We start from the raw sequence: 24,893 nt of genomic DNA, 5'->3' as shown, positions 1-24,893 counted from the left end.
AGGCATGGTCCTCTTAAAGTAAGGCCTGCAGATAATTGCTCTGAAAGTGCATGGTTTTTTCTGTGTGAGCCTCATGTTTTACATCATACTATCATGAAACTGTAATTTTATTCAGGCTTGCCTGTTGCTCAAAGAGGTTTTAAAGGACAAATTTTATATTACTCAGCTCAAGAGAGAGAAACCAAATTATTATTGAAGAGCTCTGTTTTCTCCAAAGACATTAATTGATATTTCTGCTAGGAATAAGAGGGGGAAAAAAAAATTATTAGAAAGAAGTAATCCAGAAACAATCAAACCAGCCAAACCCAACAAAAAGCCTATGTATCACAGAGAATATACTGAGCAAAAGAAAGTATGCTGTGTAGTCATTTTGGTGGAAAGACACTGAAGGAGAACTAGTCTCACAGCCAAAGTCTGGCCCTTTAAAACTGCTCTAAGAAACAATATAAACTCAGTGTTCTCAGCTACAGTTTATTCCTTGTATATGCTGTGTTTCACTTATCACAAGCTAGGGCTAAGAGTTCAGCACAGAAGCGTGGTTGTTTTATGGTCCAGTGAAACTGCCTTGACTGCTCAGGAAATAACCTCAGAACTCCCCTGAAACAGGAGTCAGAATAAATGAAAATGCTGGCAACTGAACTTTAGCATAGCAAATGTATTCACAGCAAGAATATGGGCAAAATTCTGCATTTTTTTGGACTGCATTCCCCTTGATTCATGCCATTAATTCAGACAACAGCCTCATCCTTACAGGGTAGGGCCAGTAGTGAACATACGGGCAATGGAGAGGGGAGAAAAGAGGTTAATATATTATATGTATATTTCTGTTATATATATAAATAGTGTGTATATATGTGTGTGTGTGTATATATATGTAAAGGACACATAGATCTGGTGTTGAGCACCTGGTTTAGCACCAGGCTTGGTAGTTAGATAATGGTTGGACTCAATGATCTTTAAGGTCTTTTCCAACAAAAATGATTCTCTGATTCTCTGAGACTATATAGCAACCAGGTTTCTGTCTAGAAGCCTGTTTAAAGAAGAACATTTATGGCATAAAGGAAGGCAAATTCTGAGTGAGTAGAGCTGATGTACTCCTAGCAATGTGTTGCTGTCATCCTAGGACTTGCATCCAACTGGATCTACCTCCTGTGGCTGATAACACTGAGCACTTGTCTGAGGGCCTGGAGGGAAACAGAAGGAAAAAGATCATGTGGGTTTTGGGTTGGGTTGGGTTTTTCCAAGTTTACCTGTTGCTACTTGCACGAAGTGGCCACAGCTTGCTGAGACCATGGGCTAAGCAGTGGGGCATGGGAGGAGCACTCTGGTTGTGTCATAACTTGCCCATTCCCACATGCATGCAGGCATGGGGTTCGGCTGGTGCAGGGCAGTGGGTGGCAGGACCAGGCGCTGATGTTGCAATATAGTGATGGCAGGTGAGAGGAGGCAGTCCGGCCCCCAGATCAGTGTGGGTTACTGCCCCAGCCCTCAGATGCACAGCTCTGGGAGATCCTGCTTACAAAAACTTTAGCAAGAACTGTTGGTTTTCTTCCACTGTGAAAAAAAAGTATATTTCTAATGCTCTGTTCCAAAATGCATTGCATCACAGGATCACAAGATATTAGGGGTTGGAAGGGACCTCCAGAGATCATCAAGTCCAACCCCCCTGCCAGAGCAGGACCATAGAATCTAGCACAGGTCACACAAGAACGCATCCAGATGGGTCTTGAAAGTCTCCAGAGAAGAAGACTCCACAACCTCTCTGGGGAGCCTGTTCCAGTGCTTTGTGACCCTCACAGTGGAGAAGCTCCTCCTCATGCTGAGGTGGAACCTCCTGTGCTGTAATTTATATCCATTGCCCCTTGTCCTATCAAAGGGTGCAACTGAGCAGAACCTGTCCCCTCCCTCTTGACACCCAGCCCTCAGATATTTATAAACATTTATTAAATCCTTTCTCAGGCTTCTCTTCTCCAGACTAAAAAGCCCCAGGGCTCTCAGCCTCTCCTCATAGGGCACATAATGACCTTTAACAGTTCTGATCACATGTGGGCAGAAAAATACATATCTTAAACATATAGGAGTTAGCCTTCTGAGTTTGTTTTAAACATCTCCATTATTCATATCTTTTATTTACATTCTCTGTGATAAGAGCAGGAAGTTTGCACTGATTCTGTTTTAAATCCCCACTGGACTATGGATATTTTATTTCAACTTTCTTTGCCAGTACTGGAAAACCTAACATGACTTTATTTTGTTACTGCATGAGAACCAAAAAATTGATTTAATACAGCAGCCTATTTGCAATCCCTGGCTTAAGTGAAATACTAGGGGTAAAATGTCTCTGGCATGTGTAATGCACTGATCACCAGAGCTATGGGCTCTTCATGGGACATACTGTATGCCTTGACAGGCATCACTGCATAAAATGTGTGTGCATCACATAACAGAAAGATCTGATTCTTAGATCTATCCTTGAAACTGTTTCTCCTACAAGAGCAAAATAACTTAACAAATCTTCCCTCAGCTATGGTGCTTAATGGCAGCTGGTTGCTCAGGGCACTACTGGATGCCAGAGGTCTGGAAAGAAGAGAAAGCTCTTCTGTGCCTAATGCAAGGGATTGCATTTTCACTGCAAAAGTTTGGTTCTGCTGCACGTAGAAAGAAGCTGAACAGCTGTAAAAAAAAAAACACCAAAAATTCAGATCAAATGTAAGAGAGTTGCAGTTCTTCTCAGTAAAGGTCATTGTATTCAATTTGAATTTAATCCTGTACTCTAAGTGTCTGATATCAAAGTACACAAAAATTGAATAGTGCTAAAGAAAGGAAGATAAAGAGAAGCATAATGGAAGTGGAGGAAACTGGATTGTATATTCAGACCTCTAGAAATTGACATTGATTTTTCATGCTGCAGTTGTGATGAATGGTGTCTGGGCGAAGGCAAAGAATTGTGTTTTTATGAAATAAGAATGAAATGATAAAGTGGAAATAGAGATAATTGGATCTCTGAGTTATCAATTGTTTGGTATGCTTCCAAGTACCTACTTTTCCTATTAGTACACAGAAAGAAATTTTGGCAAGAAAAGCCAAAATGGTGCTTTGTAGAATAAGAAATAGAAACATAAGAGAAATCAGTGTTTGCTTAAGATAGATGCCAAGGAAACAGAAGTTGTGAGGCACTCCAAGCAATTTTCCTAAGAGTTCAACTTCTGTGGATGTTCTGATAACAAATAAAAACTACATTAGAGGGGTGCTGAGGGCAGAGTACTTAATTACCAATACATTTCCGTGCATTTTCATCTTATCCTAAGCAAGGAGTTTAATCAAGATATTGGCAAATGTAATGAAACCCAGCACGCAACCCAAGTGGATAGATTTATTTTCTCTAGAATATGGTGGGAAGTCAGAGCTTCTTTACCTTGCCATGGCATTTGTTGTCGAGGTTGAGATTCAAAAGGTTGAATGTGTGAGCAAACTTCATGAAGCTGCTTACCTGTTTTGGCAGCTGAATTGCTGGATTTCGTTCAGATACACATTAATGTGCCCTTCCCCTCCTGTGCCCCTATACTTCCACTTGGCACATACAAATGTTCATATTTTTAGATAGCAATAATTTACTGAGTAGTAAAACTCAGTTGGAGGTCACTGTTGAGTGAAAATAAGCAAAGGAACTTCATGGTGAGCACACCGTTTCATGTGCTTAGCTGTGGAGGTGTTGCTGCTTGGCAGCAAAGTGAGAGGAGTAAATAGCATCACTGGGGCACCAGGCCCAGGCCAAAGCACTGTCAGCAGTAGCACTTTTCAGATCAGAATTTTGCCTGGATATTGTTTTCACCAATATTTCAGGAAAACAAAAATCTAGCTCTGGGTTCTGGTAGATATCTTGATTGTAAGACATCTCAAAGTTGTTTTGTTAAACCACATTTCAACCATCAGCACAGTGAAATCAGTTTGGTTGCTTTAGTTTTTTGCTTGTGTCTTAGCACAAAAGTGATTTGTGATGAGTATCTTCCCAACTGAAGCAAGATAAAAAGCTTCATAGTGAATGCACAGGGCCATGTGGTTGAGGAGAGAAGGTAAAAATAATGTAGAAGTGTTGAAAACGCTGGAAGGCAACTTTGGTTTATTTCTTTAATTCATATGAAACTGGAAGGTTCTGAGGAAAAATAGTGATCAAAGGTGACACTTTGGTTTAGTGGAGCAGCCCATCAGAACATCATAAACCAGATTCTCTTTCCTCTGGATAACCCAGCATGTTCTTCCCAGGAGCTAATACAGTCTCTCCCCATGATGGACACTGATAACTACCCCTCTGTTTAAGCAGCCAAGAATGTTTTTGGCTATCTAAATTCAGTGGAAATCCGAATTTAGTGCCAGGTCCTCAAGGCACTTAGGCACAGCCACCATAAATAAAACAATTAAGGAACAAACCATGTTATTGAAGTCAAGTAGTAAGTAGTAAGTCTTAAGAGCTCTATCTATTAAGTCTTAAGAGCTCTATCTATTTTGAAAGGCACAGGGGAGACATTTGCCCTGTCCTATAGTCACATGTTTTGGACATCAGATGACATTTGTTGGAAAACTTCAAGGCTGTGTTTTCATGCAGATAGGAGCCAAAAGCTCCAGAAAATACAATCTTGGCATTTTTGCTCAGATTATAGAACCTGCCTCTTTGTCACAACTCTGTACTGAAAGGGAAGGGACGTACAGGCTCTTTTACTTCTATACAAGATGGTTTATAGTTTTCATTTCTGCAACATTTGGATGCTTTTGCATGTATGTTCAGATTACAGGGAACTCTCAGGTTTTATTTGTAATAGACACTATTTTTAACTGTTAAAAAAAGAGTTTCAGGTTATTTACAACAAAAGAAAGGTGATTTCCTCTTGGGTGGGAACCACCAAGTCATCCAGAGTTGTGAGATGGCTTCTCCTTAAACCAAGAATCCCTGATACACAGGGCTGGCTCTCCAGTACTATGTCTGGTTAGAACATAAATGAGAACTATTTGTTGTTCAAATGAGAGCAAATGCAGACTAAGACAAAGAAGGTAATTTGAAGGAGACTCCATCCCTACTCATTGCATTCTCATTGAACAAGTCCTTTCCTTTTGCTATAGACTGTTTCAATGGTTGTAAGGGCTGTAGTGTATGTAAGAGTCTGTTTCCCTTTGGTTAAGATGCCAGTTCTGTTGGCATTTAAGTCAGTTCTGTAATGCTTTTGAAGAAGGCTGTGTGGAGAAGGAGTTGATGAACACAAGTCTCTTGCTAATAATTTAGAAAGCAAATGGTGAGAGCAGGCAGCTCTGTGCTTAAAGATACACCACAATCTTCAGGGAGAGCCTGGGGGATTGTAGTGGATAGTCTGGGAGACCAGAAGGTATTAATTTTTTTATGTACTTATAAACTATTGAAAGGAAGCAATGTTGAACAAGTCTATGTAACCTTTCTCTTACCTTTAAAGTCTCCAAATAAGCATGTATCTAAATACTAAGAGCCTTGTCAAGACAAGACACATCTGGTTAGGGAAAAGGATTCCTTTGATGTTTGTATCTTCACAAGTTTCTGTGTAATTAAGAACTGGCAAAACAAACTTGCTAATGGAACCACCTAGTACCACAGCAGCATTTAGTGGGCATAATCATCTATCACTGCTCTGTGTTAAGCATTTCATCATCATATAAGGATCATCCAGGCAGCAGAATGCCAGCATTTCAGGAGTGTTGCCATGTGCTCTTGGGGTTTTACGGTATGGCCTCAGCTCACCCAGTGTTCTACCATGTCAGCATTGATGCCTGGGATAAACGCAACCCTGCTTAGTACTTGCCTGTTATCTAATTCACTGACTGTAAGCAAAGGTTGCTCTTGTATTAACTCAAGATCTTGTGACACACATAGAGCCAGCAGGTAATCTATGGTGGCATGGCCAATACAGGTAGCAACACTTGGGAGGCAGGAAGAGAGTGTGGCAGTACAGAATGACAGTAAGCAGCATAGTTACACCTATTTTCCATGTGATTGACATTTTGATGATTCAGGACACAAACCTCAGTGGAACCTGTGTGCCCATAGAGAGGAGGCAAAGTACTCTAGATGCTAAATTACATGTGTGCTGATGATCCAGCCAGTTGCTAAGAGTATTCACAGCAGCTGAGTTTTGCCTGGTTTTCTTTCAGTTGCAGCACTAATTTTGGTCTCCTTCCTCATCCAGCTGTCAGTTCTTACAACAGCTGAGAATATCATCACCTTCGAAGCTTAAGCACCTGAAAATTGCCCATGGCATTAGAAAAAAAGCAAATGGTGTGGAAAGAATCACAGTTCCATGGGGGTTGCTCTTAGATGGCTAACAGCCATCATCACAGCTATGGGGCATCTTTTCTACAGAGGGGTCCACAATGAGGGTCTGCAAGGCCAAGCAGTGGGTGAAGGATGCATAGTGTGCATTAGGGCTTCTCAGCCCTTGAGTCCTCCAGCTGACCTCTAGGGCTGTATGAATCACTGTGGGCCCGGCATTGGAGGTGGGAATGCTGTAAAAGGCAATTTAGTTCCTGTATACCAAGTGCTGCAATATATAGAGACTCCTAAGTAAATGGTCTGGGATGCATAGCTACAAATTATAGCCACACAGAGAGAGGTTTTTAAAAAGCCCAAAACCAACAACCAAACCAAAAACCAACCAAAAACTCCACGTGTTGCTCCCAAATACTTTTTAGTTACTTTACTGGAACTCCATCTGTTCGTGACTATTTCTGTTATGTTATTGTTGGAAGAATAAACCTTCTCAAAGTAGATCATCATAAGGATGGAATGTGTCCAATGACTGCTTAAGTAGGAGAAAATCTCTTTGCTGCCAGAACCCGTTTATTGCAGCTGTGATCAAGAAGTCTCTTGTGTGCATTTGTTTGTTCTCTAGAACTATATTTAATACTGAGACAGTCTGCTAATCTTTTTTAATGTTAGCCAATATTTTTCCCAACTCCAAGTAGAGAAATAAAGAGAAGCTCAGAGAGAACCTCTTGTGTTCTCAGCACAGATAGGACAGCCTTATATGTCCTCAGATGTCCATCCAACATCGGTGGGTTATCTCAGTACAGACCTATTGTTGCAAAGATATGGGGTATTTCCTGCTGCAGGGGTTAATTTATACTGCTTGTGTTACCTGTGCCATGTGTGCCCTTAGATGGGCATTGCTCTGTTGTTCCACTGTGAAAAGATGACTTGTGCATCAACCATGTAAACAGAACTTAGGATGTCCAAGCTTCTTCTAGCAGTATCATGGATTTCAGCAAACTTCCTGATCCTTCTCCCCCTGCTTTTCCTTACTCTCTGTAGAGCGTTGCTCAGAAGGGAAAAATGGGAGAAAGTTAATCTGATTGTTAGCAGACACAGACAGTTAAGCAACTGTTAGCAGTGAGGCTACAGTTACTGTGTGGAGGCCATGCAGTCGTTTCTGGGAGAGAGGGAGGCTTCAGCATCTCTGAGTTTCTAGGTGTGGTCTTGAGAAGTTCAGGCAAAGACAGCTGTGGGGAAGAGCAGGTGGGAGGAGGTGACCAAGGGTTACAGGAGATGATTAAAGGGTAAAGGGCTTTCATTTTGCTAGAAGCCTCATGTGATATGGAGTTTGAATGTGTGAGTCAAGGGCACTAATGGGACAGAAGGTTGAAACAGCACGAGCTGGAAAAACAAAGCATGCAGGAGTCGTATCAGCACCCACCTGTGGTGTACTGCTCTGCTTGTGCTCTTGTGCTGGTTTGGAGATAAGTAAAATTTGAGACAGCCTTATCTCAAGGCATGATAATTTTTTAATACCATATCTTGGCAGGTCATCAGAATTGCATGCACATGTGAATTCCCATGGAGGCTTCAGGAAGAGGCACAGACCTCTGGAGAGGAGGCCATTCTGGTGGTCCTTGGCCTCTGGAGAGGATGGGGTTCTGGTGCCCATTTCCCTCCACAAAATCTGCATGGGGAGGCCATGGGAGTCATGACCCCTGGTATGCAAAAGCAGGGGTCCAGGGAGTTTGGGAAGAGTGGAGGGTATGCAGGGCAGGTGGTGAAGGCATCATGCTCCAGCAAGTCAGATAGGTTAGACAGAGACAGAGATGTCTAAAGCAGACTCCAGGCAGGAGGATCTACAGTGAAGTTTGAAACAGCCTTATCTCAAGGCAGGCAGATTTGCCTGCAGGCTGGGTCCCTCTTTCATACTCTGCCAAACTCCTAGAGTGAAGCACAAGCAGTGCTTTGCTTTGCAAGGGCCTGTTGGTCCCCAGCCCTGTGGGAGCTGCTGAGCAAGCACACAGGCCACAGGAGAACGCTAAGGGCTCCCTTCTGCCCAAGAGTGATAATGTATATTGAATACAGAAAGTTCCTCTCCACCTCCTCTACTGTCCATTTTTCCTACAGAAACAGTAAGTAGTATCAGGCTTTTAAAATATGCAAGGCAAGGTGATAAATTGCTGTTTCTGGTTTATATGAGTGTAGTTCTGCTTTGTCATTAAAGGTACTTAAAAAGAGGCCCACACTGGCAGAAGTCAACCACAACGAAATCTTGTGTGACTGACTATGTGGAGGGCTTTAATACTGAAGTGCATCACAAGCCAGAGCTGTACTGGTACTTGCCAGGTGAAGAAAAACAGCAGCACTGGTTAGACAGAAAGGCTAAGCTGTCAGAGATCAAAAGTGTACCTCATCAGTGATGTGACACATGGATTTACATGCACACAATGCAAATGTTGCTTGTTTGGTACCTAGAGGAGGGTGGGTTTGTTTTGTATAATTAGAACTAATCCGAGTACTTTGTGGAGCATATGGAGTGGGCACATTTAATGTGATTTACAGAGATAAGGCTCCACAGAAGACTTTCATGAGTGGATGTGGACTAGAAAGCAGTGAGTTTGCTATGACTGCAGTGCCATAATGAAACAGAAATTCAGGTGGAACAGGATAAAATTGCCACAGGTACTTTAAAACCACCAGATCACTTTCTGACAGCTACCATGCAATTGGCAGCATAGCAGATCTGCCTGCTGGAAGGACTAACGTGTAAAACTTGTTTCTTATGCCTCACATGTACTACAGTGAGAAAAAATTCTATTGCCTGTGGAGGAAAGGCAAAGCAATCCACACACCTGAACAAACATGTTGCTCAGCCTGCTGATATTTAAGTCTTGCTCTTCTTGCTGCTCTTTCCTCCATTTTAAGGTCTGATTTTATTCTTTTGCAGGAGGTAGGTCCCCGCAAGAAGCCTATTGCACGATACAGTGTCTTAAGAATGTGCCTGGCTTTGTTCTGCAGATCAGACTTAAAACTTACAACTGCAGACAATAATATTGCCCAAGGTGGAGTTGCTGAGAACAACTCTGTTTTATGGTTGTTGGTTATTTTTAACAGCAAGCCCAGGTAATTTCGAGACCGAGAGGCATATTCACTCCCAGTATTAGGGAGCTAATCTGTCTCTTTAACTCAATGGGGAGAGGTTACTTCTTTATGGCCAGCCTTCTAAATCATTCCCAGGAGAGGTGGTAGGCACATACTGCTGACTGCCCCAGATGCTCAGCATTGCACTCTTGTGACTCTCATCACAAGCACTGGTGTATTTTGGCTCAAAGGCAAGGGGTCAGATCTATTTATGTTGACTGCTGGACCTCCGAGGACACGTATAGTTAGTCCTCACGTGTAGGGATTTGTTTCTAGGGTTGTGGGTTTGGTTTCACCAGATCTTAAGAAAAGGACTTTCCCAGGCAGAGAACTTCCTGAGGCATCTCTAAGTACCACAATATTCCAGTCATTAGTCAAGACGCCTTGAAAAATTCCTTTGTAAGAGGGTAGCCTTTCAGTAAGATGGTCATCCCATGTCAGACCCTCTGCTTTCACTGAGAAGTAATCATTCAGGTCTTAAGTTTGCTCTTAAGTCTTTATTTTCAGTCACTTTGCATGCTCTCTGAATCTTCTGCACTGACGCAGCTCTCCGGCAGCTGTGTACATTTACTGCAGCTGTAGGAGCTTCCTACAGCTCAAACTACATTTTGCTGTGCCACGAACCTCTGACACCTCTTCAATGTCTGTAGCACATGCCTTACTAAAAAAGCCAGATGATCTGTCTTTGGAATTTCCTCCAATTATTTGTAGCCAACAACAAAATAAGTACCTATCTGTGCTAAGATATATTATTTACCCAGTCTTTTAGGACATCCCTAGAGCTCCTTCACTTACCTGAATAATTATCAGGACTATAGCAAGTCCATTAGCTGATTCCCTTCCTGACCAGTACAGCAAATAAATAATCTGGACTCCCACTGTGCTACATAAGGTCACAAATAGTTTCTTACTTGCCTTTTATCAGTTCCTGCATTACAGCCTCATTGATTTTGCCTGTCCCTCATTTCAAGTATTTTTAAACAGACTGCTACCATTTCAGTTATCAATCTCACTTCAGGGCTCCTGTATTATTAATAAGCCTTGTTAATAAGCCCCACTTCACCCAACATGCTTCTGAAAGCTCTTCTTTCCTTATCCTTCTGGCTGTTGTTAATTTGTTGTTGATGCCCTGAAGCTTAAATCTAGTCAGTTGATTATGTGCAGTCCATCTTCCTTCAGTCAGTGTAAGGCTTCCTTGCCACTTTTCCCTGCATTTAGTGACATTACAGAGCTCCGATGCCAAACTTTCAAGACAAAATTGTAAGGCTGCTTTTTCCCCCCCCTTGTTTCTCTGCTACTAGCTCACATTTTGAGGTCTCTAAGTGCAGCTAGTCACACCTGGAGACGAAAGGGAAGAGAAAATACCATCTGTTACATGCTAGGTTGCTGCTTCTGCTGGAGCAGTAGACTTTTATTCTTCTGTACTGAAATGATCATTTTTCGGAGTACTTGCCTGGATTTCTATTAGGCTTGCAGAGACTGTAGCCATGGTCTATCATCTTTAGTATCATCATTAGTAAGTTTGCCTATCAGCATTAGTAAGTTTGCAGATGACACCAAGCTGGGAGCAGGTGTTAATCTGTTAGAGGGCAGGAGGGCTCTGCAGAGGGACCTTGACAGGCTGGACAGGTGGGCAGTCCAGCAAGATGGCATTTAACAAGTCTAAGTGCCGGGTGCTGCACTTTGACCACAACAGCCCCATGCAGCACTACAGGCTGGAGTCGGAGTGGCTGGAGAGCAGCCAGGCAGAAAGGGACCTGGGAGTAGTGGTTGACAGCAGCTGAACAGGAGCCAGCAGTATGCCCAAGTGGCCAAGAAGGCCAATGGCATCCTGGCCTGTATCAGAAATAGTGTGGCCAGCAGGAACAGCAGTGCTGTACTCAGCACTGGTTAGGCCACACCTTGAGTACTGTGTCCAGTTCTGGGCCCCTCAGTTTAGGAAGGACATCGAGACACTTGAATGTGTCCAGAGAAGGGCAGCAAGGCTGATGAGAGGTCTCGAGCACAAGCCCTATGAAGAGAGGCTGAGGGACCTGGGATTGTTTAGCCTGGAGAAGATGACGCTCAAGGGGAGACCTTATTGCTGTCTACAACTACCTGAAAAGGAGATTGTAGCTGGGTGGGGGTTGGTCTCTTCTCCCAGGCAACCAGCAACAGAACAAGAGGACACAGTCTCAAGCTGCACCAGGGGAAGTTTAGGCTCAAGGTGAGGAGAAAGTTCTTCACAGAAAGAGTAATTTTCCATTGGAATGTGCTGCCCAGGGAGGTGGTGGAGTCACCGTCCCTGGAAGTGTTCAAAAAAGGACTGGACGTGGCACTTGAAACCATGGTTTAGTTAGTCATGAGGTGTTAGGTAATAGGTTGGACTTTTCCAACCTGGTTGATTCTGTGATTCTATGATCCTAAATGTTACATTTGTTCACATGATTTTAGCAAGCCTTTGCTATGGACCTTTGGTAGGAAACAGTGATAGTTAAGTTTTAAGGAGGCCCATGGAGTCCTTAGCAAGAACTGAAAGGGTGTCTTCAAATGTTAAACAATCCACTTATCTATGCATATCCTAGGGTAAACTTTGGCTTTCCTCTTAAATATGAGGTTTGGCAATTTTAAACCATTATTGGGAGGGCCTGATCAACAAATGTTCTCTTCACATCACTCCAGTACCTCCTCTAGAAGACAGCTGACCCCTACTTTATAGCATCTTAGCAGTATACCTTAATACCAATAATTTGGGAAGGGTACTGCTAATACATGTACCACCCATCCAGTTTTGAGAACCAGACAACAAACACTCTATCAATTCACATAAATGTAGTAATTTTGCAATTAATTTTGCAAGTAGTTTTGCAACTGCTTGCAAAGTTTTATCTAAGAGGTGTCAAAACAGCAAACCACAATCTCCTTATTCATGATGAATGCCTTGAAGGTCGTCCCCCTCTCCCCCCAACCATGTTACATTAATGCAAGGATTATGACCTCAAGCAGAACTGAAGGATGGAAGGCAGTCCAACAACAGCCCTGCACTGCATCTGCTCCTTACTTGCATTCTGTTCAGGGTAGACCCTGAATACTTCACCAACACATTCTTCCTTTTGCCAAAGCCTTTTGAAGATATTTTTTGCCCAGCATTTCGCAGTCGGCACAGAAGACAAAAGAGAACTTTTAACCAATTTTCCATTTGTTTATTTCTTGGATATAAAAGGACATAAGTTCCAAAATAATCAAGAAATTATAAAAATCAAGTGTTCAAAGGCTTATACCTGTGTGTTTATCATTACAGAAAGCTTGAAAGGAAAATTAACTCGAGTTGAGGCATTTTGTTTCATTACCTCACCACAAAACTGTACGGTTAAGTTATCTGGAGATATTAAAAACCATTTTAGAATAAACTTAAAAGTTCTAAATATTTAAAAACTCTAATGGTGGTGGCTTAAGAGGAATCTTCCCTAATGTAAACTTCTTTGCTTCAAACTGTTTCAACTCTTCAGCTGATAATTCGCTCTTTGGTGTAAATAACTTCTCTGATGCAGTGCTGTTTGTGACTGCCGCAGACACTGATGTTATATTCTGTCCAGAAGCGCTGGCGGTCTGCCCAAATAAAGTACTGCTTGAATGCGAGGGAGAAGCTGCTACTGCTGCATTAAAAGATCCAAAGGCTGTAAATGGAGTGTTGCTTGAAGAGTTCACAGCAGAAGAACTGCCAAACCCTGAAAACCCCGAAGTTCCAAAACCGCTAGTTGTTTCCGAAGTTTTAAATGAGAAGGAGGCTGCAGATGGAGCTGTCGAGCTGCCAAACCCAACAGAATGGGATACGCTTGGAGAGGAGGTCACGCCAGCCGACGAGCTCCCAAAAGCAGAGGAGCTCCCAAAAGCAGAGGAGCTCCCAGATGATCCACTGCCGAGCCCAGTGCTCGTTTTAAAGGAGAAAGTGCTCGCGCTGGTGCTGCTGCTGTTCACCGGAAAGCCTGCCGTTACAAAATGTAGCAAAAAATGTCAGAGTGTGCACACCTGGGGCATAAACCATTGCTGCACTTCAATAATGCAGGAGAAAAACTCAGGAAAGTGTTTTACAGTTGGTTCTTAATGCAGGGACTTACTTGATGACCCAAAGCTTGATGTTATCTGCCCTCCAAATCCAAAGGCAGGCACTGGCTGAGTGACTGTGTTCTTTAATTCAGACAGCTTTAAGAAAAGTAAAAATAAATATAAAAGTAGGTCCCAAACCAGGGAAATAGCTTTCAATAAATTATTGAAACAAAAATGTCACTGCTGTGTCCAACTTAATACAGTTGAGACTAAGTTAGACCCTGATCATTTCCATCATGATTGCATGCACCTGTACCTACAAACGAAATGCTTTAAGGCTATACACTGCTCCCTGTAAAACACTCCAGAAGCAAAAAATATCTTACCCTTTACAGATTTTTCTGTCTGTCAGTCACTGACCTGAACACCTCTTCTGGCTTGCATTCTCATCTTTCACCTATTTCACTTAGTGCTTTATGACCCTATTGATGTCACTGCTTTGACTTGGTGTGTTCCCTTACCTTGGCACATTTAGTCTTCTGTGCTAAAGCCCAAATCTCACTTCCTCACCTTCAGTATTGAGCACATACCAAAGGGTGTGACCATATCACTCAGCCTTTAATGTACTTCATGTAGACTCCACTTAAATCAACTTACTGTATCTCCCTAACAATTCAATACTGACTCAATAATAATTCAATACTAACTCAAGCATTCTTTTCTGACACACCTGGATTCACAAGTCTTTCTCACCTTCCCAGGAACAACTATGAGTTATATATTCCAATTTCATTCAAACAATTTCTCTCCCACCTTTCTATCAGTTTCTCATTGTGGCACAAAATGGTCTATCTATCCTAAGATAGCCTGGAGGACAATTCTAGTCTTGTCTGTTGATTATAGCTTGGAAAAGTCAACATCACAAGTGTACCAGGTCCCAGCCTTAATCTGTGGTTACTTTCATACGGTTTGCAATGACAGTATTCCAGACCTATGATCCAGTTGCTGCCTTGTGAACATGGAACTGTCCCAATTCACTACTTTATTAACAAAAAGATTTTGTAATATCTGCCTGCAGGTCACAGATTTCATGATTCCAGGGAAAGGTGGATCTAAGAACCAAACCTGTGTTCAGAGTCTTTCATGCTCAACTGACTCAAGCAGTGCTAGGCTATTCAGTCACATTGCTATTGCCTATGAAAAACACAGAGCTGGAGCTAGATAGGGCAGTTTTCAAACCGCAATCACCATTCTCTTGCCTCATTCCTCCTTACACCCTTTCACTTTCTCTGATGCTGTGGCAGTTTTAGGCTACGCCTTTAAAAGTTAGCTGCAGATTTCAAGCAGAGAAAGTGGAGAAATATGAACAATTCACAGTTGGGTGTGAAAAAGGAAAGCAAAAGATTATTCTATACGAATTTCATTGGCCAGATGTGCGAGATGTACCCTAGCAATCTCACACATTCCACCTCATTCCCTTTCTTCTTTGGCTGTTTGGCTGTTTCTGCTCAGCTGGGGAGAATCTTATTGCTACTGACTTTGCAGATAAGGATGCTAACAATGCTTTGAACTAACAGCTCTCCTAACATCTTTCTCTTTTCTTCTAATTATAGAGGGAAAGGGGGGTTAGGGGAGAGCGGAGCAGTTTCCCCACTCATTTTGGGATACCAGAAGGGGTTTGGGGGTTTCTGTGCTGTTTTCTGATTGTAAATACCTGTATAATATTGTCAATACTGTATATTTGTATATATTCATTGCAGTCCATTGTAGAGTGCAGTTTTTGCTTTGCAAATACAGCTTCCATTTGCTTCCCAACTGAGTGAGCTGTGCTTTTTGCTAATGTAGTGGGAAATTTCTAAACCACCACAGATGCTCTCAAGAGTGTTCTAAGACCTTTCTGTTCAAGGTCTTTCTGCTGCCAATTGGCTAAACACTTTCATGCCAGATGAAACTGCAAGCACCAGAATATAACATGCTGTAGTTGAGATTTTCAGAATGGTTGATAGATCAGCAATAAAATGGCCAACGAATCTAGGAGTCAAACATTTTTGTGTCTCTGCTGTTTAGATGCAAGCAAGGATGCCCTAAAAGAATCATGTATATTTGGTTGCAAAATACAATATCCTGTGATCTTCAAACCAATACTTATCACTTACTTATACAAAGTCAGTACAAGTGCAGTTAATACTTTGATAACAGCTGCAGTTTCTCTGGAATATTTGGAAGATCTCTCCATGACAAACAAGGTGGAACATTACAAACTATCACGTCTTAGGAATGCAAGACGTAAACATTTGCATTTGGAGGGCGCCTTGGTAGGATGTGTCAAAGAAAAATATTTACCCAAGATTAATAAAAAAATGACATCAGGAACAGAAATATTTCACCTTTCATTTACACTTACCAAAGTTGCTCTTGTTGATGCATCTAAAACTTTCAACTGCAACAGACGACTTTTCCATTGTGCTGCTAACTGCTGGATAGAATTTATCTAAAAAGGGGTAAGAAATTGTGGGTTTAGAATTGGTGAGCACTTTGGGGGGGGAAGAAAAGAAAAAGAAGGTAGAATGATTTGATGACTATTTCACAACTATACTGAAAGAAGATTTCTAGAATTAGAAAAGGAACGTCATTATCTGGGAAGAATCATAGAATGGTCTGGGTTGGAAGGGTCCTCCGAAGGCCATCTCATCTATTCCCCTCTGCAGTAAGCAGGCACATCCTCAACAAGATCAGGTTGCCCAGAGCCCTGTTGAACCTCATATTGAGTATCTCCAGAGATGGGGCCTCAACCACTTCCCTGAACAACCTGTTCCAGTGTTCCACTACCCTCATGGTAGAGAACTTGTTCCTAACATCCAATCTAAATCTCCTCAAGTTTGAAGCCACAGCCCTCCATCCTATCAGTATGGGCTTTGTAAACAGTCCCTCTTCTTCTTCTTCATCTGAAGGCAGCCTTCAGTTACTGGAAGGTCATCATTAGGTCTCCCCAGAGCCTTCTCTTCTCCAGGCTGAACAACATTTTTACTTTCCTGAAACTTCAAGGTGAGCCACCAAAAGTTTTGTTACTAATACAGAATTCATTTACATTCTCTTATTACTGCTCTTAAGTAAAATTTTACTTCACATAACAATAAGGTTTCAAAAAAGGAAAAAGCAAAGAGTGTGTTCTGGGCCTTTCCAAATCTAAGTTCTATCGCTATCTGAATGAGGTGATTGGGAAAAAAAACCAAACCATGCACAAATAATGTAGGTTTTAAGTGTAAGAGAACAAATTCCTCAATCCTTGCTTTATTTATGGATTGTCCACTTCTGTGCTCACTAAGTCCCAAGGGCTGCCTCCGCTTCTCCCACATTTTCATTAAAAAATGCCCCCTTTCAAAACACTGTAATTCAGAACACTTTAAGAGCATTGCCCTAAAACAGTTCACTTTGCAGATGTTAACTTCCTTAACTGAAATCAGCCCCTTTCTTTAATGTGATCCTACAGGCTACTGCACAGATCATGTACCATACTGTCTGGTAACTGTGACTGAAGTATTAAAGGAGAGACTGTTCATTAAAAACTTACTTTTCAGGAATTTCACATCTGAATTTCCTACACTCAACTGAAGCCTGGCTAATTGAATTGTCCTTAAAAACTAACCAAGTAAGGCACATCTTGTCTAAAATGCATGCCAGAGATGAATAAGAAATCTTTTTCTAAATAAATTCCTTCATTTTTCCAATGGGTCCTACATCAGAAACATCAATAATTCTTTTGCATCTTGTCACATGCTGGAAGATCATATTGCTCGCTGTCAGCTCTTATCCAACAGTCTGGAAGATTCAGATGTTGACCTAGTTTAAGAATGCAAACACATGCTTTGGAGAAACATACTGTACTTAAAGTTGTATTTAAGTGTTTTGTGAGGAGAAAACGATAGCATACAGTTGTCACCTATGCAGAGACTTTCATGACCTTGCACTTTAACAGCCAGCCATATTGAGTTGTTTAATACTTTAATTATTTAATTGAAGCCATTTAAAAACCATAAATCTGTCTCTGAACACCCATCTCTGGTATTTCTAAACACAAGAAGCAAGAGTGCTTACAACAGCAATTCATTCTGCAACACAGAACCAAGAGGAAAGACTGCAGTGCAGCTTGCATATGTTTTCACTTGTGTCTATCCAACACTGAACTGTGCTATGCTTCCTTGGCATTGTTAAGACTGTGGAGGAGGAGCAACATATATAGATTTAGAGTGAAAGAGTTATAAAGACACATCTTTTCTTTCTTTTTTCTACAAATGCATACATTTCTAGAAATACTCCTTTAGAAACAGCTTCTATTTTTAGCATTAATTCCATGCAATAAAGATAAGAACATCAAATAAACTTACCCAGTGTTCAACCTAAAGCCATATAAATCCAGCTACAACAATCAGTCTCTTTAATAGTATAAAAAATACTGATCTCTTGAGACAGGACTTAAAAAACCTCTACAAATAAAACACAAGAGCAGGGACAGGACTAAGACAAGGAGGTTTAGAAAGATCATAGGTTTAACTGAGACTAGCTACAGGTCTATTGACACTACTTCTTGTAGGAGCTGAAGTGTCTAGACAGGTAGACCACCAGTTTTCTAAGCCCAGAACTGACCATTTAGCCTGTGATCTCAGGCAGATACGAGAGGTTCCAGTACAGTGTACAGACTAGCAGCTGGTTTTGCAATCTACTCTGAGCACTGTAATTTAAAAATATTTTGGCATTATGATCGGCTCTTAGGGGTTTGGTAATGAAATGAGTCAAGGCTTGCCAGCCAAAGACAGAAACAAGCTCTCTCAGAATGTGTTCACATCACAAAAAGTCAAGGTGTTCTAAATACTTACATAGTTCTGAATGTTATTGTTTGCTCTGCAGGTGTAATACTCCAGATGCAACTCTTCGGGTGAGAAATCTGGGAAGCCTGTACTGAGAAAAAAAAGTACATTAACGTTTCCAATTACCCATGAAATGGCCAAAATTCCCACAATCCATTCTCCTTTCTGGTGCATCACAAGGTAAGTCTTCACCTTGCACGTGGTTCTGCAGAGGTACAACAGCATGGACAAGTGTAAGCAGCATCCTGAACAGCAGCACTAAGCAGCAAACTAAAAACACCACCTACCTGAGAGGTTTGGCTTTCCTTTCATCGGTGAATAAGATGAAAATATCCACTGTCCTGAAGATTCCCATATTTCCATGTCTTTCACTACACACTCACTAGGGAATGAAACAAAATGAAATCACAGATGAAGATAAAATTATATAGTCACAACAAAACCAGCTAAGGCAATTGGACTATAACTTACAGAAGTTTCTCCTCTTCATCTTTATAGCCATCAGCAGTACTTTGACTGTTTGCTAATGCAGAGAATCTGTTCTGTGAAAAGCCTGCATTTCTGCTGCTGTCACCTGATGATCCAAAGTCTGAAGAGCCAAAAAATCCTCCTCCTTGATCTCTGCTGCCATCCCATGAATTAGACTTAAAGGTAGATGGCTGGATAACATTAGTGTATCTCTGGTTAGTGGTACCCCATCCTCCTCCTCGGCTAGTACCTTCCATTGAAGAAAACAAATCAAAAGAAATCTTAAGTTATTAAAATGTTAAACAATATGACATAGAACCATAGACTGTTAGGGGTTGGAAGGGACCTTGAGAGATCATCTAGTCCAAACCCCTGCCAAAGCACGATCATCTTGAGCAGGCCACACAAGAACTCATCCAGGTGGGTTTTGAAAGTCTCCAGAGAAGGAGACTCCACAACCTCTCCGGGTATCCTGTTCCAATGCGCTGTCACCCTCAAAGCAAAGAAGGTTCTCCTCAGGTGGAGGTGGAACTTCTTGTGTTCCAACACAACGTATAGCTATTCTTATTGTGCCATTAAAAAGTTTGAGAAATGTTTTTCTTTCCTAATGAGTTAATCTGGTTACTTAGGGAGCTTAACCCAGCAAGTTAACCAGGCTATTTCTAGGATAAGAGATAAATGTGAACCCCATCACTACGCCAGTAACAATTCGTTGGTATTGCAGAAACCCGACTGTTTCAGTTCTGTTTATGTTGTTTCAAGTAACTACCCCAGCAGAAAAAAAAATTTAACTCACAGTACATTGGAAGCTCCTGCCCAAACAGTTATAGCAAAAGGCATTGCTATGTAACAGAGCCCTCTCCAGCTCTGTTTTCAGACCTTGGACACGTATATGCGCGTTCCATGCAGACTCTTTCTGCAAGTACACCCAAAAGCACCTGCAGCCGCGCTACTGTCCCGCTATATCTGTCTATCCGTTCCCCATCGTGGCTCTTGCGCACAGAACGCTTCCAAATACCCATATCCAATTACATAACACCCTTCAAAAGGTACATCGCGAGGTGCTTGAAACTACCCTCACATCCTGACTTTCCCAAACTATTTTACTATTTTCTCGGTTCCTGAGGCGCTGCCACAGTTCCTCCGCCACAGCCCAACATCAGACGCTTCCAAGAACATCCCGAGGCAAGGCAGTCGGCAGCGGGGCCGCTTTGCTCCGAAGCTCCCATCAGCAGCGGACCGCACGGAGCCCCAGGCAGGCACACGTGCAGGCCCCGCCGCCAAGCGCTCAAGGAGCGCCGCCAGACCCCGGGCGAGAGGCGGCCCAGGCAACATCGAGGCCTCCTTCTCCTACCGAACTCCTACCGCCGAGCTCCTACCTTGGTGCTGGGAGGCAGAGGGCCCGGAGCGGCCGCGACCGCCACCCCGAGGATGCTCGTTCCAGCACCTGTCGCCGAAGCGGCAGCGGCCCTGCAGGAAGAACTGGCAGATGGCCATGGCGGCCAGCGGCCGGCGCCCGCCGCGGCCGTTCTGACGTCTGAGGCGTGCGCCGCTCGCGGGGCGGAGGCGGGGCCCGGGGAGAAGGCGGAGCCCCGAGAGCGGCGCCAACGCCTGCGTCTCACGCCACCGGCGGGAGGCTGGGTGTCCTTGAGGGATCCAGCCAAACACAGCTGTGGAGGAAAAGCAGGCGGGAGGAGCTGACCAGTGGTTGCAGAAGACAATTAAAGGGGTAAGAGGGATTAATTTTGCTAGAAGTCTCATGTGAGAGATGGTTTGAGTGTGTGAGGCAAGGGCAGTAGCGGGACAGAAGCTTGAAACGGCACCAGCTGGAAACAAAGCATGGTGGAGCTTTATCAGCACCTACCTGTGGTGTACAGCTCTGCTTGTGTTCTTGGGCTGGCTTGGAGACGCCTCAAACCAAAATTTGAGAAAGCTGAACTGCCTCAAATGGGAGAGGTAAGTGACTCCCAGGTGACAAGAGCATGGAGCTAGGCAGAGACTACAGGAGCCCTCTACCTCCAAACATAATGGCTGCATGAACCCTTTAAATAAGAGGCAAAAGACACGGCAATAGCAAGAGTTGTGCAGTGCTTCTGCCTCTTAGTCTATTCACCATAGGCTGTGAATATCTCAACACTTTCTTTCTTTGGACAAAGCCTTTTTAGTGTAGTTTTTGCCCAGATTTTCACAGCACAGAACACAAAAGGGAACTTCAGCTTTTTGTTAATTCATTTCTGTCTGTAATAGGGTGTCCACTATAAAATAACCAAGAAATGAGAAAACGCATTGTTCAGAGGTTGATACCTGCCAGTTTATTATTATTGAAGGAAAATTAACTCCAACAGAAGCATTTAATTTTATCACTCAACCACAAAATAGTGTAGTACATATATCAGAAAGTTACAAAAACATGCTATTTCAGAACAAAATTCCTTAAAAACTGTAAAAATTTAGAAGTTCTAATGGTGATGGCTTAAGAGGACTCTTTCCCAACAAACTTCAAATTGTTCCCATTCTTTGTCTGATAATTTGCCCTGTGGTGTAAATAACTTTTCTGAAGCAACATTGCTTGTGAATTCAGTGTTGATTGCCCAACAAATCCAAAAGGTGGCAATGACAGAGTGACCCTCTTCTTTAATTCAGATAGCTTTAAAAAAATAAAAGTAGGTCCCAAAACAGGGAAATACCTTTCAATAACTGCTTGATGCAGGTTTTCCTGAGCGCATTGGGCAATGTGTTGATTCTGGGCCTGCTGATCTCAACACAGAGAGCCAAAATACAAACTGATAGACCAGATTGTGAGGAAGTGACCATGGCTGCAGGTCACTGGCCAAATGGCGCCAGTCTGCCAAGCCTGTGCCTTATTTATTGAGGAATTTGTGCATGGTATAATTCCTGTTCCTACAGCTTACCCGTTTTATCTTTATTTTAGCAGGTGGCTTTCTCCCCAGTTGCCTTTCCCATCTGCTTCAAGGATACAGCATTTCATTATCTTTACTCTGATCCCTTCTCACATGACTTGGGCTACTACATCTCTTATCAACCTCCAGGGCTACTATGTAGACATGAAGGACATCTAAACATTTTGTTACTACTCCCTTGGGTTTCCACAGCTTGAAGCAAAAATACAGCTGCTGTGTCCAACTTAATACAACTGAGACTAAATTAGACCCTGATCACTTTCATCATGATGGCATGCACCTGTACCTATGAACTAAATGCTTTAAGACTCTACACTGCTCCCTGTAAAACTCTCCAGAAACACAAATATCTTACCCTTTACAGATTTTTTTTTTGCCTGTCAGTCACTGACCTGAGCATCTCTTCTGGCTTGCATTCTCACCTTTTACCTATTTCAGTTAGTGTTTTATGACTCTATTGATGTCATTGCTTTGACTTAGTGTGTTCCCTCACCTTGGCACATTTAGTCTTCTGTGCTAAAGCTCAAATCTCACTTCCTCACCTTCACTGAGGAACTCATACCAAAGAGTGTGATACTCAGCCTGTAATGAACTTCATGTAGACTCACTCCACTTAAATCAACTTACTCTGTGTCTCCCTGGTAATCCAATATTGACTTTAACTCAAGCATTCTTTTCTGACACATCTGGATTCACAAGTCTTTCTCACCTTCTCCAGAACACCTATGAATTATAGAGTCCAATTTTATTCAAACAATTTCTCTCCCACCTATCAACTTCAATACTTATCATTCATTTATATAAAGTCAGTATAAGTGCAGTTAATACTTTGATATCTGCTACAGTTTGTTTGGAATATTTGCAAGGTCTCTCTATGAAAAACAGCTATAATGCTTTAGAAATCTGGATAGCAAAAATGAACTGTTTGCATTTGCAGGACAGTTTGGTGGGATGTGTCTGTCTGAAAAGCTATAAAGCTGAGAAAAATAATTACTGAAGATGAATAATAATAATAAAAGTCAGGAACAGAAATATTTTACCTTTCATTTACACTTACCAAAGCTGCTCTTGACAATGCATTTAAAGGTTTTGACTGAAGCAGCCATTTTTTTTCCATTGATGGAAATAATTTATCTAAAAAGGTTGGGGAAGAAAGGTATGTTGAAGGTACGGTGTTATGGTTGAAGATTTAGAAAAGTTGAGTGATCTGACAGCTAAACTAGAAGATTTGTACATATTTTTAAGAAAATGAACTAAGAAGACATGATTTTTACTTTCCTGAGTCTTCAAGATGAGAAGCTGAACTTTTTGTCATTAACAAAATTCCTTTCACTTCTCTTGCTGTTGTCCTTATGTCAACTTTTTAACTTCACATAAGTTTGAAAGAAAATGTCCTGGGACTTTCCAAATCTTAAGTTCTATCAGTATCTGAATCAGGTGCTTAGGAAAACAACACCCCAAAACAAACCATGTACAAATAACGTAGGTTTGAAGTATAAGAGAGCAGTCCTTGCGTTATTTCTGGCTTGTCCACTTCTGTGCTCACTCATTAGGCTGAAGTCCTAAGAGCTGCCTCGGCTTCTTCCATATTCTCAAAAAAAACCCCAAACCCTCCTGCTTTCAGCGCTGTAAGTCAGAACACTAGTAGCATCATCCTAAAGTATTTCACTTTACAGGAACGATCTTCCTGACCTAAGTCAGCCGCTTTCTTCAATGTGCTGCCACAGGTCACGGCACAGAACACGCTCAGCAACGAACCGTACCTGTGCAAGTCAGGTAACTGCGCCCAGTTGGGCCAAAGGCTGTTCCAGCGCCTCTGGCAGGAGGGGCTGCGCTCCCGTCAGGCGCGGGCTGCTCTCGGCGGGGAAGCGGCAGAGCCCCGGCCGTGCCCAGCGCCAGTAACGCTGCGGTCGCAGTGGCCACCCCCAAGGGCCTAACGGCCGCCGCGCGCTGCGTCCCTGAGGGCTGTTCCGGCTGCCGCGGCGGGAACACTGTCGAGGGCTGCAGGCCGGTTCCCTTCGCCGCAGCAGCCGAAAGAGCTCTCACCGGTAGGCTGTGCCCCGGTGAGCGCTGTGAGTATACACGGCCTGTCGCCTTGCGGCCGTTTTCAGTTCGGGCATCGAATTGTGCAGAGCAAGACTCGAGGGGAAAAAGCAGCTAGACAGACGCGAGCAGTGTCACGGTGCGCGGGGGTGGAACGCCGCCCCTGAGGGTTGCCACCCAGAAGGTGGGCCATGGCCGGGAACAAGCCGCTTGTCCCACGACCTTTCAGTAGTTTAAAAAGATTAACTCCATGTAATATACTTAGGAAAAAGTGCTTTCAGTTATAAAGGAAGGTTAAAAAAAATTAAAAAGGGGAGGGGGGGAAATGGGTGGGCAAAGTGCCTGTACAACCTAACAAGTGCACAATTCACTTTCTTCCTTTCAGAGGCACATTCATTTCATGGCTCAGAAAAAGGGAAGAGAGAGAAAGCAGAGAGAGCTTGGAGGATTTGCATTAAGAAAGACTAAAAATCGACCCAAGGTACAGGTAAGAAAGTATCAAGTTAACTCAGAAGTTTCACAGAAACATCTGGAAAAAAAAATCACAAAATTTAGGAAAAAGAAAAATATAAAGATATTAATGAATTAGCATGGGAGCAGAACAGCTGTACATACATAAACTGTATAACTTCCCAGAAGCTGGAAGATGTCAAGCTATCAGTGTCAATACTGTGCACAAGCTGAACTCCTCTGCTGGAACAAATTTACTGTTGTGATGGCTGGAAACAGTTACAGAACTATATGCTTATAAACCAGAGATTAATAACCATGTGCAACTTTAGAAGACATCTTATAAAGTATCTTTAATGACTTGGTTCATGCCATTTTATAAACAGTCAGTTTTGAGTAAATCAATACATTTGTTGTATTGACTTTGCTTTCCCATTCCCATCTTTGCTAATGGTTTTGTATCCACACTATGTACAGTCTGATGCCTGGGAAGATATATTGAAAAATCAGTCCCAAGTGTCCAGCTTGCTAATTGTAGTGCACAATCATAGTGGGCTTTCCCCACCATCCTATCTCCTTGGTATAATAAAACAAAAAGTCTGTGAAAGCTCCCCAAAATGGCATAGATGTCATTAGCCAAGTGTTTCTCTAATCTCTCTACATGGCCTAACTTTAAAAATTGATATGCAGTCATGCAAGTGATGGAAA

General features: G+C 42.4%; 1 protein-coding gene across 1 annotated transcript; it reads right to left on the bottom strand.

The window, feature by feature from the left end:
• Nucleotides 1-12,684: 12,684 nt before the first annotated feature.
• NUP42 (nucleoporin 42) lies at nucleotides 12,685-20,298 on the bottom strand. The gene is made up of 7 exons (XM_054161182.1): nucleotides 20,151-20,298; nucleotides 18,775-19,009; nucleotides 18,591-18,685; nucleotides 18,313-18,389; nucleotides 15,843-15,929; nucleotides 13,510-13,594; nucleotides 12,685-13,377 (listed from the first exon to the last, which is right to left on the bottom strand). The coding sequence occupies exons 1-7, from the start codon at nucleotides 20,266-20,268 to the stop codon at nucleotides 12,812-12,814; spliced, it is 1,263 nt and encodes a 420-aa protein (XP_054017157.1). The 5' UTR covers nucleotides 20,269-20,298; the 3' UTR covers nucleotides 12,685-12,811.
• Between the last annotated feature and the right edge of the window lie 4,595 nt (nucleotides 20,299-24,893).

Source organism: Dryobates pubescens, chromosome 4, assembly GCF_014839835.1.
Source record: "Dryobates pubescens isolate bDryPub1 chromosome 4, bDryPub1.pri, whole genome shotgun sequence".
Classification (NCBI taxonomy): Eukaryota; Metazoa; Chordata; class Aves; order Piciformes; family Picidae; genus Dryobates; species Dryobates pubescens.
The sequence above is the reverse complement of the archived record's forward strand: the minus strand, read 5'-3'. Positions and strand labels throughout refer to the sequence as shown.

Bases quoted from the DNA above. Each gene is read 5' to 3' on its own strand.
- NUP42 (XM_054161182.1), bottom strand. From the start codon at position 20,268: ATGGCCATCTGCCAGTTCTTCCTGCAGGGCCGCTGCCGCTTCGGCGAC. The intron at 19,010-20,150 runs GTAGGAGCTCGG...GTACTAGCCGAG, and splicing joins CTCTGCCTCCCAGCACCAAG to GAGGAGGATGGGGTACCACT. The intron at 18,686-18,774 runs GTAAGTTATAGT...TTCATTCCCTAG, and splicing joins GATGAAGAGGAGAAACTTCT to TGAGTGTGTAGTGAAAGACA.